This window comes from Lates calcarifer, linkage group LG10 (genome assembly GCF_001640805.2).
Source record: "Lates calcarifer isolate ASB-BC8 linkage group LG10, TLL_Latcal_v3, whole genome shotgun sequence".
Lineage (NCBI taxonomy): Eukaryota > Metazoa > Chordata > Actinopteri > Centropomidae > Lates > Lates calcarifer.
The window spans coordinates 10,106,322-10,121,146 of NC_066842.1; the positions used below are offsets into that span (position 1 = coordinate 10,106,322).

Consider the following 14,825-nt stretch of genomic DNA (forward strand, 5'->3'; position numbering starts at 1 on the left):
CACACGTGTTCACATGATTTTCCCATGGACTGTATTCCCCTTTTTGGAAATGACTTGACTTTGTAGAGCACGACTGTAAGTGTTAAACGTAACAGCATGGCAGATATTTAAAGCAGAACCAGTTATTTTTAATTTGATTAGTTTCTTTGAGGCTCAATCATCTCAGCTCATTTCCAAGGAAACACAGTGACTACACTACCCACAACTCCAGAGACGCTGTTACCATGGAGACGAGATTAGCTTCGCAGAACCTAACAATAATGCTTGTGAAGTGGCTTGTACCCAGTGTGTTTTTTTGACAGTGAATGGAAATTAAACTGTTGCTGAGTCTGCTATTGAAACAGTATGATTTCTGGTTAGTTAAATAAGACGCTCGGTATAGTCGATGTGTGTATGTGTTTAAGACCCGCTGTGGTTTGGCGCTGCTAATGCGCGCGACTTTTCAAAGTGGGCGAGTCCGCTGCTCTTAAAGAGGACGTTCAACCGGCTAGCCGGTGCTAGCTTTGTTCCTTACAAAGTTTACTTCTAGGTTAAATGCACGTGAAGTGGCGTCAAACTTTTACTGGCAAACAAACTACCCACTCTGATCAGAGGTATATTAATTTTGCATAGGTTTTTCAAAGCACTGCCAAATTGTTTTTAAACGTTTGTCGGGATCGTTGTTACTAAGGCTAGCTAACATGATCAGGTTAACGCTAGTTAGCTAGCGTCAGTGCTTTGTAATGTAAACAGCAATGTGTCTGGGAGTTAATACACATTAACGTGAAGGAATAAGCAGTGTTTCGAGGGAAACGTCTCACGTTTTTATTTACAGGTAAGCTGTGTGTCTGTTTTAACCATCACAATACTGGTTGGCATTAGATCTCAGGGCTCGGGAGAAGGTGATGTTGTATCGAAGCCTATTTCCCCCTTAAAGTGAATTATATCTTATCTAATGATGCTTAACCAGACCCCAACCTTACCCTAGTTATTTCTGCCGACTCCCTAGCCTTGGAACCTAATATTTTCTTTCTCATATTTAAAGCGAAATTGCACATAGTTCCTGGTTTTTGTTATTTCCCTCCATTAAGTTAGTTTTGTGTCCCTTTTCCCAGCACACCCCACAGCAACAGGCTGTGCATCATGTCTATTGATTTTGACAGTGCTGCTCTTCAAACCCAACATGAAGAGGAAGAATACGACCAGGAGGACTATGCAAGAGAGCAAGAGGTGCAGCACACATACTTAAAGCATTATAAAGTTGTCATTTGTGTTACAGTAATGTTCCTGTATGCCGTTGTGATTTTGTTAAAGCTACCCAAATAGTTGATTTTTACATATTGTCAAGCATCTGCTATCCAGCACGTCAGATGAAATGATATATCCATGATGAAATTGTAGAAAGATAATCTGTGATATGTGCATTTCTCAAAGCATTTTTTCTCTACTTGAGATCACTTCCCTGTCACTGGTAATTGTATGTTTAGCAAATTGTTATGTTCACGTTTGAGAAGCTTACATTTGTCAGGATCATAGCAGTACTGTTGTTGTTGTCTGGGGAAGCATTTGAGAAGTGCACTGTTTGAATTTCACAAGCTCTGCCAGCTTCACAGCTAGAAAGGCATGTTGTGTTATTACCCACGCCTACAATCTGTTGCGCCATGAACCTGAGCTATTATTGGCTCAAGGAAAAGGCCTCTTTCCAGGTGTGTCACACTGAAACTAGCTCTGCCCTGTGGTTTCCCTACTTTCTCTGTATGTAGGTTACATTGTTTCTGTGTTTGACCCCAGTTGTACTTGAGAAGAGCAAGCATGAAGAAAGTGGTGCTGAATGTCTTTCCAATGGACTGTGACACTTGGAAGAATGGGACTTTGAATATTAATTCTTAATTAGATTTGGATTTTTGGTGGATGGATTTTTTTTTTTTTGGTATAGCCTATTTATTTATACCCAAGTTGGATAAGTTTGCCAACATGTTTGCCACCAGTGATTGGAATGTTTCTGCTCCAGTTAGCCCTGCTATATGTTTTGTCTGAACAATGGAGGTCTTTGGGAGCAAAACACAGCAAGGCCACTGGAAGCCAACAACATGCCTGGCACGTTTTGGATGTTTCACACAGAAAGTCTTCGCTGCAGAAAGATTAGGTTAGGAGGTTATCATGTGGCTTCACAGCTGAAGCAGAAGCGCCTCTTCAATCTTTGTTAAATGTGTAAGTGGGATAATATGGGTCCTTTGGTTGTGGACACAGTGGAGGATTTGAGGAATATTCAGCGGTCCCTGTGGGAAGTAAGTCCAGCTGGGTCTGTTTGTTTCATCTCTCATGGCTCATTGTAAAGCAAGTCTGGTCAGTCTGTTACTGACAGAGGAGAATTGTCTCTTTTGTTTTTGTGTCAGAAAGAGATAAGATGTTATTTTACATTGAGAGAACAAGACATTGTTGTTTGTCAAACAGAGCTTTATTTCACTTAGGGCTGCAATTAATGATTAATTGAAAATTATAGAAGGAGCATATCCTCATATTTCAGAGGCTTTAACCACGAATATTTGCAATCTTTGCTTGATAAATGAAGTGATTTGATTGTCTTAACTGTAAGGTTAATCCAGTAATATAATTGTCTAATCAAATAATTGTTTTAGCTCTGATTCCAAAATGAGATATGCATACATATTTAAAAAAAAAAGTACACAAACAATAACAACATGATTATGCAAAGATGTTTTTATCAGCTATATTGAGTTGTATACCTCTGAGGATAACCTCTCAAAATATTGCATGATGAATTTTAAAGGAACCACAGTTTCTCAAAATATATGTTTTAGATCACTGTAGAACAAAACTCTACAAACATTTCCCCTGACACATTCATCTTCTCAGTCAGTCAGGCAATCACAACTCATTGTTGCATTTTTTTTTCTCCTTAAATTTAAATCTGTGTTACTTAATAACTTGGTTGCGGAGCAACCTTGGTGACTCATTTTCATGTGCTGTTTTTCCACAGCTGCACAAGCTGCTCACAGACCTGCCCGATGACATGCTGGAGGATAGCAGAGACTCCTCCTCCCCAGAGTTGGAGTACTCCACCTGCAGCAATAAAAACACTGGCAACAGGTAACACACATGTGGTTGCTGATACATTACTAATCTCAGATTTGGAGAACTCGGGGTGTGGTTCAAGACAAGCAGCTACAATGTGACTGTATTATGAATATAATTATGCTTTTCTTGCCTCAGCCCACAGTCCACGTGGACTCAGCAATGGTCAAATCATCCAAGGCCAATCTCTCATGAACAGGTAGGGTGTTTTTCATGGACAGATTTTTTGTTTTCTGAACTTCTGAAGAGAAAACAAAATCACCCTTACTGTCAATGTCTCTCTGAAGAACTCTGAAGCTGACTATGATCAAGGCTCTCATGATGACTATGCCTATGGGGATGGTGCAGCTCAGATCAATGGACATCAGAGGCATCCTCAAAGTCAACCTCCGCCTCGCTCCTGGAACCAGCAGTCACAGGACCACCAGTTCACCCAGGGAGATTATACATACACGAGCATGGGCACAGAAGAATCTACAGAAACGAATGATTTCTCCACAGATCAGTATGAGTCTAAACCATACCCTCAAGGCAATAACAACCATGTGGAATATAATGGAGAGGGAGGGTACAGGGACAAGCAAAGCCATGAGGGCAATAATACCAGAAACCATTTTCAGGTGAGTGGACTATTTTGTCTTTTTAAATACACCAAAATAACTGCAGGGTCCTAGGTGTGTTATTTTAAGAATACAGAGTATTTGATGGTTCATTGCGGAGACTGCTGCTCTTGTCTTTTCAAGTCTCCTAGAGATTTGAGGACAAGCTTTCTATCTGTTCTCAGAGTGAACACAATGTCTGGTAAAGCTGCTATTAGTTGTTATGGCCCATGATAATTTGTATAAATAACAGTAATAATATGTTTTAACTGTTGTAAACCCAAGTCTCCACTTTTTCATTCAAATGAAACACACTTATATCCCTGTGTATATCATTCATACAGAATTTGCCTTTTCCTTTCAGAATTCAAAATTAATCTTGGTAAATAATATGTTATGGTTACATTTCATTTTTTGTCTTTGTTTTTCTGAATTTAAAGCCTGGAGTGGGAGACAAAGCTGTAAATCAGTACAAAGCCAGCTACAATCCTCACCATCCTGCCCATCAACCAAAGATGTTTAACTCACAAGCCGCTCACCAAGGTGGTCAGTTTGACCATCTGCAAAGAGAATTCCTTGACTCGACACAACGTGAGTCTTACAAGCTTGATTTTAGTTGCTGGATCAATAGCACAGGATCATAACTTTAGGCTTTAGGCAATTTTACTGAACTGGCTGAGCAAATCTGTCCAAGTAAATGATCTGAATCTGAAGTATTCTGTTGTTTGCAACTGTTGTCAAAGTGCCACTGAGCAATATACCTAACTCTCAGCTGCTCCACATTGGCTGTGCTATGGACAGTGGAACAGAAATTAGGTTGTTTCATCTGAGAAAAGCTGAGGAAGTGGGACAAATTAAAAATAATGAGCTGTGTCATTCCATGTACCAGACATATAGACTATCATGAACCACAGTTTTAACAATGTTATTTTAGATTAGCAAAATCTGTAGAAGTGATAAAGATCAAAGTTTGTCGGAGATTATACCTGTCATATTTCTGTCATGAACAGATGTATTTAGCCAGACAGCATGGCATGACAGCATTTTTATGGATGTTATTATCCATAAAGATGTAAAGACAGGGAGTCCTTGGTTGATTATGCCAGTTTACCACTGTGAAACTGCAGATGTTAAGTGTTATAACATACATCCTCTCAGATGGCATTTCTGAAAATTAAAATGTCTTCACACTGTTTAAATAACAGGTAAATGATGGATGTGCTGAATATAAATTTTGTGCTGTGTTTCAGAAACTGCTGATAGAGAGCAGCTCGCCCAATTGCAGATTTTAAATAAAGCTCAGCAGAGGCAGATTGAAGACTTGGAGCGAAAACTGGAAGATTCAAGGCGTAATATGAGATACCTTGAGCATCAGTTTGCAATTGTCAAAGGTATTTTTCACACAGTACTTACCTTAGAAATGGAGGGTGGGAATTGCCTCTCACTTTGTTGCAGCACATAACCCATGTAAAGTAATGTCATTACAAAAGATTTTGTGACATTTTAAAGGAATGGATTTTAATGTTGTTGCATGTTGTGATTTATCATTTTCTTTCTTACATGTACTTTAAAGCAAAAAAAAAAAAAAAATTAAGCTGTTTTCAAAACTTGAACATTGAATAATAATAATAATCACTCTAGGCCTGAGAGTTATGAGGGAGTCTTTTTTAAACTATGGTGTTACTTTATGTTTACTTTTGTGTTTGACACTTTCACTTAACAAATATGTTCATGGCTGGTTGTCTGTCAGTACAAAGATAGATAGATAATAGATAATAATAGAATATGTCTATACTTAGTTATTTAACTGCCCCCTTGTGGCTGTTGAGAGGGTTTGTGCTGTCTACAGAAACAAGGTGAATCCTGTGCTGGCCTGTTGTGTCCTTGCTTTTGATGGAAACATTATCATTGTCATCAATAGATGAAAAGGAAGGTTTGGCAGTAAGTCTAAAGGAATCGAGTCGATTGGTTGAGGAGGCCAAAGAGAGAGAGGTTCAACTGCAAAACAAAGTGAAGGCTCTGGAGCAACAACTACAGGTCCTTACAGAGAGAGACCATGAGGTAAGTTCTGTGCTGACACACACTGCAGTTTTCCTTGTAACTTTTTAACTGTTTAAAGCAAAATACAAGATAGTCTGTAATACATCAGGCTATCTGTAAGTATCTTTAGGTTCAGTGCTGGTTATGAATCAGATGCAAACCACACATTTGAAAGTAATGTCAGTTTTACAGAATTTAAAAACTGATATAAAATAATGTACCTCACTAAAATGTATACCATGTCTTCTTTAACAGACCTAGAGCGTTTACTGAAACATGCAGGTAGCATTAATATCTCCATTGCAACCTCTTGATAATCGTTGTTTCTACAGTAATCATACACTGTTTTCCAGAACATGAAGAAGCAGAGGGTGGCAGAGGCTGCAGTGGACAGCATGAAGCAGCAGATGTTGGAGCTTTGTCGTTCTGACACCCTGTCCAGAGCGCGGGAGCAGCACGACAGGGATCTTGCCATCATAAGGGAACAGCATGAAGTTGCACTGTTGACCATAGAGCAGAAGCTTGACTCCACCACTCAGGCCTTGAATGAACATGTCTGTAGTTTTTCTGTCAACGGGCATTATATTAACACATCCAAAGCCAGATAAATGTTGAGATATTTGCAAGTAACCTGCAAATAGATTATACTTGTAAATATAGTGTTGTTGTATGGTTGATTCCAGATTGATCTCAGTCAGAGGTTACGAGAGCAGGTGAAGCAACTGGAGCGCCAGAGAGAAGAAGAGCAACTGGAGAGAGCCAGAGTCATCAACGCCCTCACTCAGGGCCTGGAGGAGAGTCAGCAACAATGTGCCAAGCTACTGCAGACAAGTGAGAGAAGGGCTCTGCATATGGACATTAATAAACAACTTCTATGCACATATTTTTACACAGCTTTAGTCCAAATGATATTCTCTTAACCGTTGTGGTTCTATTTTCTTCAGGTTCGGTGCAGGAGATGAGTCAGTTGCAAATCAAACTACAACAGGCTCAATCAGCCAAGGCACTGAGTGAAAACTTGAACAAAGTCTTACAGGTTTGCTCTCTGAGTTCTTTGCCCCAAATGTAACCATTCCTAAAACATTATTACCTAAAAAAAGATGTACTTAAACCTGATTTCTGAAACCTTTTTTATTTTACATTTTGCCCTGAAGGAGGATCTTGCCGATTTGAAGGAGCAGATCACTCTGTATGAATCTGCTGTGAAACATGGTGTTATTGCACTAGACCTGAGCAGTGACTGGGAAAACCCGCTGTCTGAATCCTGTATGGATTTAGGACTAAAGAAAGTGAACAGGAAAAATGGCATGCTTCACAGGTACACCGTGATTACAGAGCACTGTCACTGTCACCATTACAGTGCCTCACTGTCTGTGTCCTTTGGTCTTTGAGCCATGAATGTTAGTATATACTCTGAACCTTTGTCAACAAATTTTAACTTTAGGATCGCCGATAACTATCAATCTTTCCCTACTGTTTCATCAGTACTGCCTTAGCGCACCTGTCAGACTCCAAGCTGCCCAAGGACGAGGCCTTGCGGCTGCTGCGAGTGGAGATGCAGCGCTGCCTGGGTAGTCTGAAGGGGAAGCGACAGAAGATCAGTCAGCTGCAGGAGGAGCTCCAGCACTGTCAGAGCCAAGTGAATGAACTGCAGACCCAGTTAGACGAAGCCAAGCTCAGCTCTTCAGTGAGGACTGCCCCTCTGTATCAACACACACTACATAATATTGAACTGCCAACTAAGGCATTTAACACTGTACTGTTCCAGTAGATAAGGAACCTGTTGAAAGATATGGACCTATTATACACTTGTTTCCCCCCCCCGACACTGTTCAGTTGGATTGGCATAAAAAGAAACAAATGACATCTGAGTGTTGCAAAAAAAAAAAAAAAAAACGACTAAAACTTGGTATAAATGGTATGGTACAGGCATACTGAATGAATAAATAAAAAAAATTGATGGTTCTAATGTAGGCAGTGTGTATAAAAGAAACATCTACTATATGATCACAGGTCAGAGAGAACAGCCAGACGAAGCATCTTGACATGACTGGAGAGTCTCAGAAAGAGTTGATGAGACTACAGGAAGACAAGCGACACTTGCAGGAACAAATGGAGGTTGGTGGCAGTTCATTATCAAATTAACTATGTTCTTTCTTTTTGGACTGAATCATCAAAGACTCTTATTCTGTCCCAATTTTAGGTGCTAGACAAGAAAAATAAGGAGCTGAAACAGAGTGAGGAGAAGGTGAGGTCTGCCAACGCAGAGCTGTGCACTAAGATGAGGGAGATGATCCAGGAGCTGGACCAAGAAAAGCAGGAGGCTGCTGAGAGGTAAAGCATGGAGAACGGTAATAAGATTACAATTAATGTTATCTTTAATGTATGTTTATTAATTGATATGTACAATTTTCTTCATGAAGATCTGAACGGATTCATCAGCAGTATAGGGACGATGTTGTGAACCGGGTCAAAACAGAGCTCATGCTGGAGCACGACGCTCAGGTTGAACAGCTGATGGAGCAGCACCAGCAGCAGCTCCAACAGTTACAGTAAGTCCTCAGCACCTGCCACTGAGAATTTAAGTTGACCGTGAACCTTTGCAACTCGTTTACAGTGTTTACTGCCTCCTTTACAGGGCACAGCTGTCTGAGGCCAATGATAAGATGTTGGCTGTACAAGAATGTTATATATCTGTCTGCAAAGAGAAGGACACGCTTGAAGAAAGAATACACAACAGGGAGAAGGAAGAGGATTTGATCAGAGAAAATGAGGTATACAAATAAGCTTATCAAACCAACACTGAAACATAATTCAAAAGATCAGAATACACTATTGTTAGGTGAATGATTATTCTGAATTAATATAAGTAAGGTAGTATTTTCTTTAGCTAAGCTGGAATGTAAAGTTTTTACTATTTATTTTTTGACCATTTGTGTGCTGTATTGCTGCACACTTTGTGCCACAAATTTGTTTCTCAGTGATGAAGGTGCCTGTAGATGTGTACTGAGGATGATTTGTGGTTGATTGGTTGTTATTCCCAGCAAAAAATGAGAGAGGAGAATGATATAGCTATGGGGAAGCTAAGGGCCGAGCTGGAGGCTCAGCATCAGGCCTCAATAAACCAGCTAAAAGGTCTGTGGTCCAGTCAGAAGGAGGCTGAGATCCAGCAGCAGGTGGACTCTCACATAACCTCAGCCAAGGCTACGTGGAAGGAGGAACTACAAAAGGTATGGATTTCCAACTCCCTCAACTCCCAATACATATCACTTCAGACCTGAATGTTTTTCTTTCTATGCAGATGGAGAAGACCTGGACCCAGAGGCTGGAGGAGGCTAGGAGGGAGAAACACAGAGAGACTGCTGAGGTGACCTGTCAGACAGATGAGACTGAGGACAGCAGTGTGACAATTACTGCTGAGGAGCTAGACTCCAGGCTCAGTGCCCAGAAAAAACAGCTGCAACTGGAAACTGAGAAAGTCAAACGCAAAGCTGTGGAGGAAGCAAGGAAACAAACCCAGAGAGAACTTCAGGAGAAACATCTGGAGGAGATGGCAAAGCAGGTTGAGGGTGCAGTGACCAGGGCCTACAATCGCTGGATTGAGGATTTGACTTCATTACCAGAATACCAAGCCTCTCTCCAAACAGAGAAAGAGAAATGGGAAGAACTACAAGAAAAATGCACAGAACAATGGGTACACTTTCTTTTGTCTCTTAGTTAAAAATGTTACTGCTGTTATCTGTCTTTTCTCTTGTCTAGTCCTTCATGTATCTTTATCCTCTCAGGTGTCCCAAGCCCTGAGGGAGGCAGAAGAACAGTGGCATAAGAAACACAAGAGCCAGCTGGAGCAGCAGAGCTCTGGCGAGCAGAGGGTGGAGGAGCTTCAAGAGGAGGTGGCCACTCTCCAGAGCCAGCTGGAGCAAGTGAGGAGAGAGCAAGCTGCCCTGCTGAAGGCCGAGCTGGCCGGAGCCAGGGCTGCCTGGAACCGAGACAAACAGCAGGAGATCTCAATCATTCAGGTTCGCAGTGAGCAGGTGTACCATAGCAAGCTGCAAGAGCAGCACAAAAAGCTGGAGCAAGTTTTGCAGCAGGCCAGGGAGGATGCAGAGCTCCAAAAGAAAGAGCTGCTCCTGCAGATGGAGTCAAAGCTTCAGGAAACTCTGAGGACCCGAGAGAAGGAGTGGAGATGTCGGCATGCAGAGAAAGAGCTGACCCAGAAACAGCAGGTGAGGGATGAACTGTTGGCAGAGCTTCAGACTGGGCTGGCAGAGGTTCAGGCACAACTTCTCAGAGATCCCAAAACAGATCAGCAGGGCACTGAAAACACCAGGAGAACCAGCGGGGACACGTCAGAGAGGACAATAACACACATCATCCAAACATCCTGCAAAGACATAGTCAGCAGAGCAATATCCCAGGCCAAGAAGGAGTGGAAGACAGTGAGTTGAGATTGGATTATCTGTCATCTAAAGAGGATAAGTGGTGTTATCTGTTATCTGTTAATGATTTGGGAGGACTGGTTCTGCTCAATGATTAATTTCCCTAGCCTGCAGAGGACAGAGGTTAGAGTGTTGCAAAACACACACTACTGCTATGACAAGTGCTGTAGCATTTAATCATGATTTGTCTGAACATACTGTCTTGATTGTGTCTCTGATTTGGTGCAGCATTTCAGTTGCTTTGCCCTTAATGATTCATTTCTGTGCCTTTAGATAAGTGAAGAGAGACTGAACCGTGTGTTAAAAGAAACTCAGGAACAGCATGAAAGGGAGATTGACAAAATGCAAAGTATGTAACATCACCAACCATATTACAGCTTTTTCACTTCCATATTGTGTCCTCACCATGGCACTGTGAAAACTCAACAATATTGTCCACTGTTTCCAGGCTCTTTGTCTCAGAGGAAGGAACAGGTTCACTGCAGGAAGGAGTGTGCTGAGACTTCAAGTAAGCTGCAGAAGAAGAATCAGGAACTCCAGAGACACTTGGAGAAAGCCTGCCGTCAACTCCAGCACACTGTCAGAGAGCACAAAACTGCCATGCAGCGTCTCAAAGGTATACTTATTTAATGCATTTAAAATGTTTCACTAGATGACATTTAAATAGATTTACTTGACTGCATCTGTTTTAATGAGGATACACCATTCTTCTTGTAGATGAGTATGAAAGCAGTTTACAAAAGGCCAAGGAGGAACATCTGCAGCAGCTTGATGAAGTGAAGAGAGCCAAAGAATCCTCAGGGTTTGTCCAGTTAAATGAAATATTGTTTCTCTGGCTTCATCATAAAGATGGAAAGCTTGAGTAGGACTTTTGAGCTTGCAGTAAAATTCATATGAAGTCCTTCTAGATATTATGTCCTGCTCCAACATCAAGATCCGTTTAGAAATGTCGGAAAAATTAGAGATCTCTCTACAAAATGTCAGAAAATAGTGGAAAAATAGTCACTGATGCCTGAAGCACAATGTGATGTTATCATTAATGGACAACGTTTTGTTAAGCTTTGTTTCTGAATTTTAGTCAGATAATGCCAACAGATTTAATGTTCTTCTGTACAGGAATTCTGATCACCACCAAAATCTCCAGCAAGGCCTCGAAGAGATGAAGCAGCAATACTTGATGACTGTAGAAAAGATCAGAGGTTTGTGATAGGGCTTTTATTTATGAGTTCATTATTTTTTGTAAACTGAATATCTGTGTGAATTCAAATGATTCAGCATCACGAACACCAGAATTAGAGGTTTTAGACCTAATAATACGTCTCTGGTAGGAGTCAGTGCTGACAAACTTAGACACTGTGGTTTGTGTATTTACAAAGACTGGCATGAGACTTCACCAAATCATCAAGCAAAAACGACTGGGTGTGATTTTTACTTTTTTTTTTTTTTTTTTTTAAATAACAGAGGACATGCTGCGTTACCTCCAGGAGAGTCGGGAGCGAGCAGCAGAGATGATCCGCATGGAGGTGCAGAGGGAAAGGCAGGACACTGCCAGAAAGATGCGGCGTTATTATCTGACCTGTCTGCAGGAGTTACTGGAGGATGGAGGAAAGACTACAGGGCAAGAGGCCGTAATTTTCTTAAACTTGTTTGCTTGCTTCATCATGGCTCCTCAGGCTAATTGTATTGATCTTCCCATCTTCTGCAGAGCTGAGAAGAAAATAATGAATGCTGCAAGCAAGCTGGCAGCCATGGCTAAAGTGCTAGAGACGCCTATCAAAAGTAAATCTGGAAAGAACTACACTTTACCAAGTGAGTCCCTGCTGTACAGACTGCATTACTGTGGATTTTTTTTTTCTCAAAATATCAATGTGTTGTTGATCTGTGTTTTGTATTGGCAGATTGCTCGACAGCTGCATCCACCACTGGCTGCCATCCAGGAAGAAACGCAGGTTTCAATAAGAACCTGTCCACACTGCCTGAGCTTCCTGACATCAGGGTAGAGGAGAGGTCCCACAGGGAAAAGACTTCTGCGGATTCAGCGCAGAAACCAGCTGCTGCAGCCAGGACTAAACCTCTGAGCCACCAGGACATTTCTGCTTCTGGGAAGGAGGAGGCCTCAGTGGATGCAGGCATGAAGCCCCAATCTGCAGCTCATACACACCTTAGCTCTCACAAACCCTTCTCAACAGACAGCTTCTCCATCCGAGGTAGATTTTGTCAGTGCTTCTGTGAGGAGTAGGAGCAGGGAGCTGTACCTGCAGGGAGGAGAATCCAGCACAGCAGACAACCACCTGAACAAACCATTCCTCATCCAGGAGGCTCCTGTCAGAGATGAGAAACGGACTGAGTGGAGCATGACCAGCAGCGACTCGGATGCAAGCTTCCAAGTCCCCAGACTCTCCCACTCAGGGAGGAAAGTAGAGCCAGTGAAGCCGTTCTCTGTCTCTGCAGCTTCAGCTAGCGACTTCAGAGAGTTTGGTGGCCTCACCCCGGATGCGTCTGACTTGACAATTTATAATGAGATTGCCAAGAAGACACCTCACGCCCAGACCTCGAATTTTCCCAGTGTGAAGATGAGCACACACAGAGAGCCCACCCCTGGCTCTGAGGCAAAGAAGCAGCAGGGAGTTTGTTCCAGGCCTGTGTTCTCTGAGTTGAGGCAGCGCCAGCAGGACAGCGGCTTTGACAGTCCATTCTACCAACACAACTGACAAAGTGAAGGGCAGGTATGAAGTAGGAACATGAGCTTAGTACTAACTTGACAATTTCAGTTACATTACCAAATAGTACCTTTTAATACAGTGTTTAAAGTTAACGTGATGTATAGGTTTTGCCTTCACAGTTGCTTGCAGTGTGTTTTTATGTGTGTGTGCTGTGTTAAGATTGTTGAAGGAATAGTTTGACATATTGGAATACGCATTTATTCACTCCCTTGCTGAGAGTTAGATGAGAAAGGCAATACCACCGCTACAGTATATTTGTATGCTAAATATGAAGCTACAGTGAGCAGTCTTTAACTTGGTGTAAAGACTGGAAACAGGTGACCTAACCTGAGGTTTAAAAAAATCCACCCATTTCTTACAGCCCCCAGCCAAAAAATAGTAAACAAACGAGATATAGTTTATTTTATTTCATTCTTTCTGCTATGCTAAAGCCCTGCTGGCAATAGCTTAATAGTGGCACTGATATTCTCATTTAAGAGCGCAAAGAAGCACATTTCCCAGTAACGTCAAACTTGCTTTAATGCACAGTTTGTTCCAGTGTAAAAGAAAGACATTTCATGCTTCTTTGTTCTAGCCTTGACATCTGTCACCTCAGGCAACACTCCTTCTCCCAACATCAAAACATTTAGGGTTCTGTTAATATTCACTCGTTTCTTTTGACTCCTCATACTCACTATCACATTTTAGTCTACCTGTAAAAATGCAGCTGTGGGTTGGAGTTCTGAATCTCAGTGAGACACTTGGCAGCATGATCTCTGATAAAATAAATACACAAGGGTTTGCTTATTTCAGCAAAGGTACACTGATTTATCAGCCAGCTCTGAGTAAACCTGCTTCTGTCTAAAGCTCCCAACACTGCGCTGTTATTCACATCCAAAGCAGGAGCACTAAGCCTAAATACAAATCTTCAGTCTGTGCTTTCTCACAGATCACTGTTTGATAAATACAGCTTTAATAAATAGAAACAGTTACATTTTCTTTCTTTTTTTTGTGTATGGCAAGCGTTGATAATGAGTGACCAGTAGTGACCTATTCCATGAATATCACAGTGTTAGCTCATGAAGGCTAATGTCCAAAGTATTCAGGTGTTTCTTCTGTGTCTACTTACATCAGGGTTGAGTGCGTGTTTTCAGGTCTAAAGTCGCAGCTCAGTCCACACTGTCATTTTTTTTCCCATCACCTTGTATGAGAGATATTGACAGCGCACTATTATAAAAAGACTGAGAGTTAGATAAGGTGCAGGTTTATTCAAAACTTATGTCACTCTCCTCTATTCTGTCTCTGTCACTTTTGGAGTTAGTATCCAGTGCGTATATGTTTTTATATTTAAAAATGTTTTATATCACATTAATGAGATATGCTGTGCATAGATTATAAATGTTTTTTTTTATACATATATGTTGCTTAAATTCGTTTGAATAAATCTTTTAATTTTATTGCAAATTAAGAGGGAACAATTCTTTTGTCATAAGAGCTGAGACTTGCCAGCAAATCCTGTTGATGTGAAGTGTAATTTTTATGTGTAGTTTGTATCAAAGATTAGTCTCAGTAATGTCTGATGGTCTAAATACAATCATGTTTACTGTAATTTCATATTAAACATCAAGCTATGCTTTCAGCTAAAACTAAAATAATTGATAATTCACGGGTAGTTCCTCAAAATGCGATTTTTTAAAATTTATTTATTTATTTATTCATTTTTGCGGGTTTACAGTAGCACACTAAGTATCTTTGGGATCTGAACGATTGAAAAAACAAGAAATCTGAAGACCAGGCCTTGACTCCTGGGAAACTGTGAGGAACATTACACTAGGTAACTAGGATCACATGTGTTTTTAATGTAAAGTACAGTAGGTCCAAATAATAAATCTGAAACAGGAAAACCAAGTTAATACAGTGTGTCCTGTAAATCAATGTTGTCAAATCCTGCGTTACTTTATAACTAGATT

General features: G+C 41.0%; 1 protein-coding gene across 1 annotated transcript; it reads left to right on the forward strand.

The window, feature by feature from the left end:
• Positions 1-31: 31 nt before the first annotated feature.
• On the forward strand, positions 32-14,768 carry cep152 (centrosomal protein 152). Its single transcript, XM_018666321.2, is given in 28 exon segments — positions 32-814; positions 1,095-1,209; positions 2,981-3,090; positions 3,214-3,274; positions 3,363-3,695; positions 4,115-4,265; positions 4,925-5,065; positions 5,596-5,735; positions 6,068-6,268; positions 6,398-6,545; positions 6,659-6,750; positions 6,869-7,032; positions 7,200-7,401; positions 7,728-7,832; positions 7,918-8,048; positions 8,138-8,266; positions 8,353-8,488; positions 8,759-8,944; positions 9,016-9,408; positions 9,500-10,153; positions 10,427-10,502; positions 10,602-10,769; positions 10,871-10,955; positions 11,270-11,352; positions 11,615-11,771; positions 11,859-11,962; positions 12,052-12,329; positions 12,331-14,768. Coding segments are annotated over 27 exon segments (5,049 nt in total). The 5' UTR covers positions 32-814; positions 1,095-1,122; the 3' UTR covers positions 12,865-14,768.
• Positions 14,769-14,825: the final 57 nt, after the last annotated feature.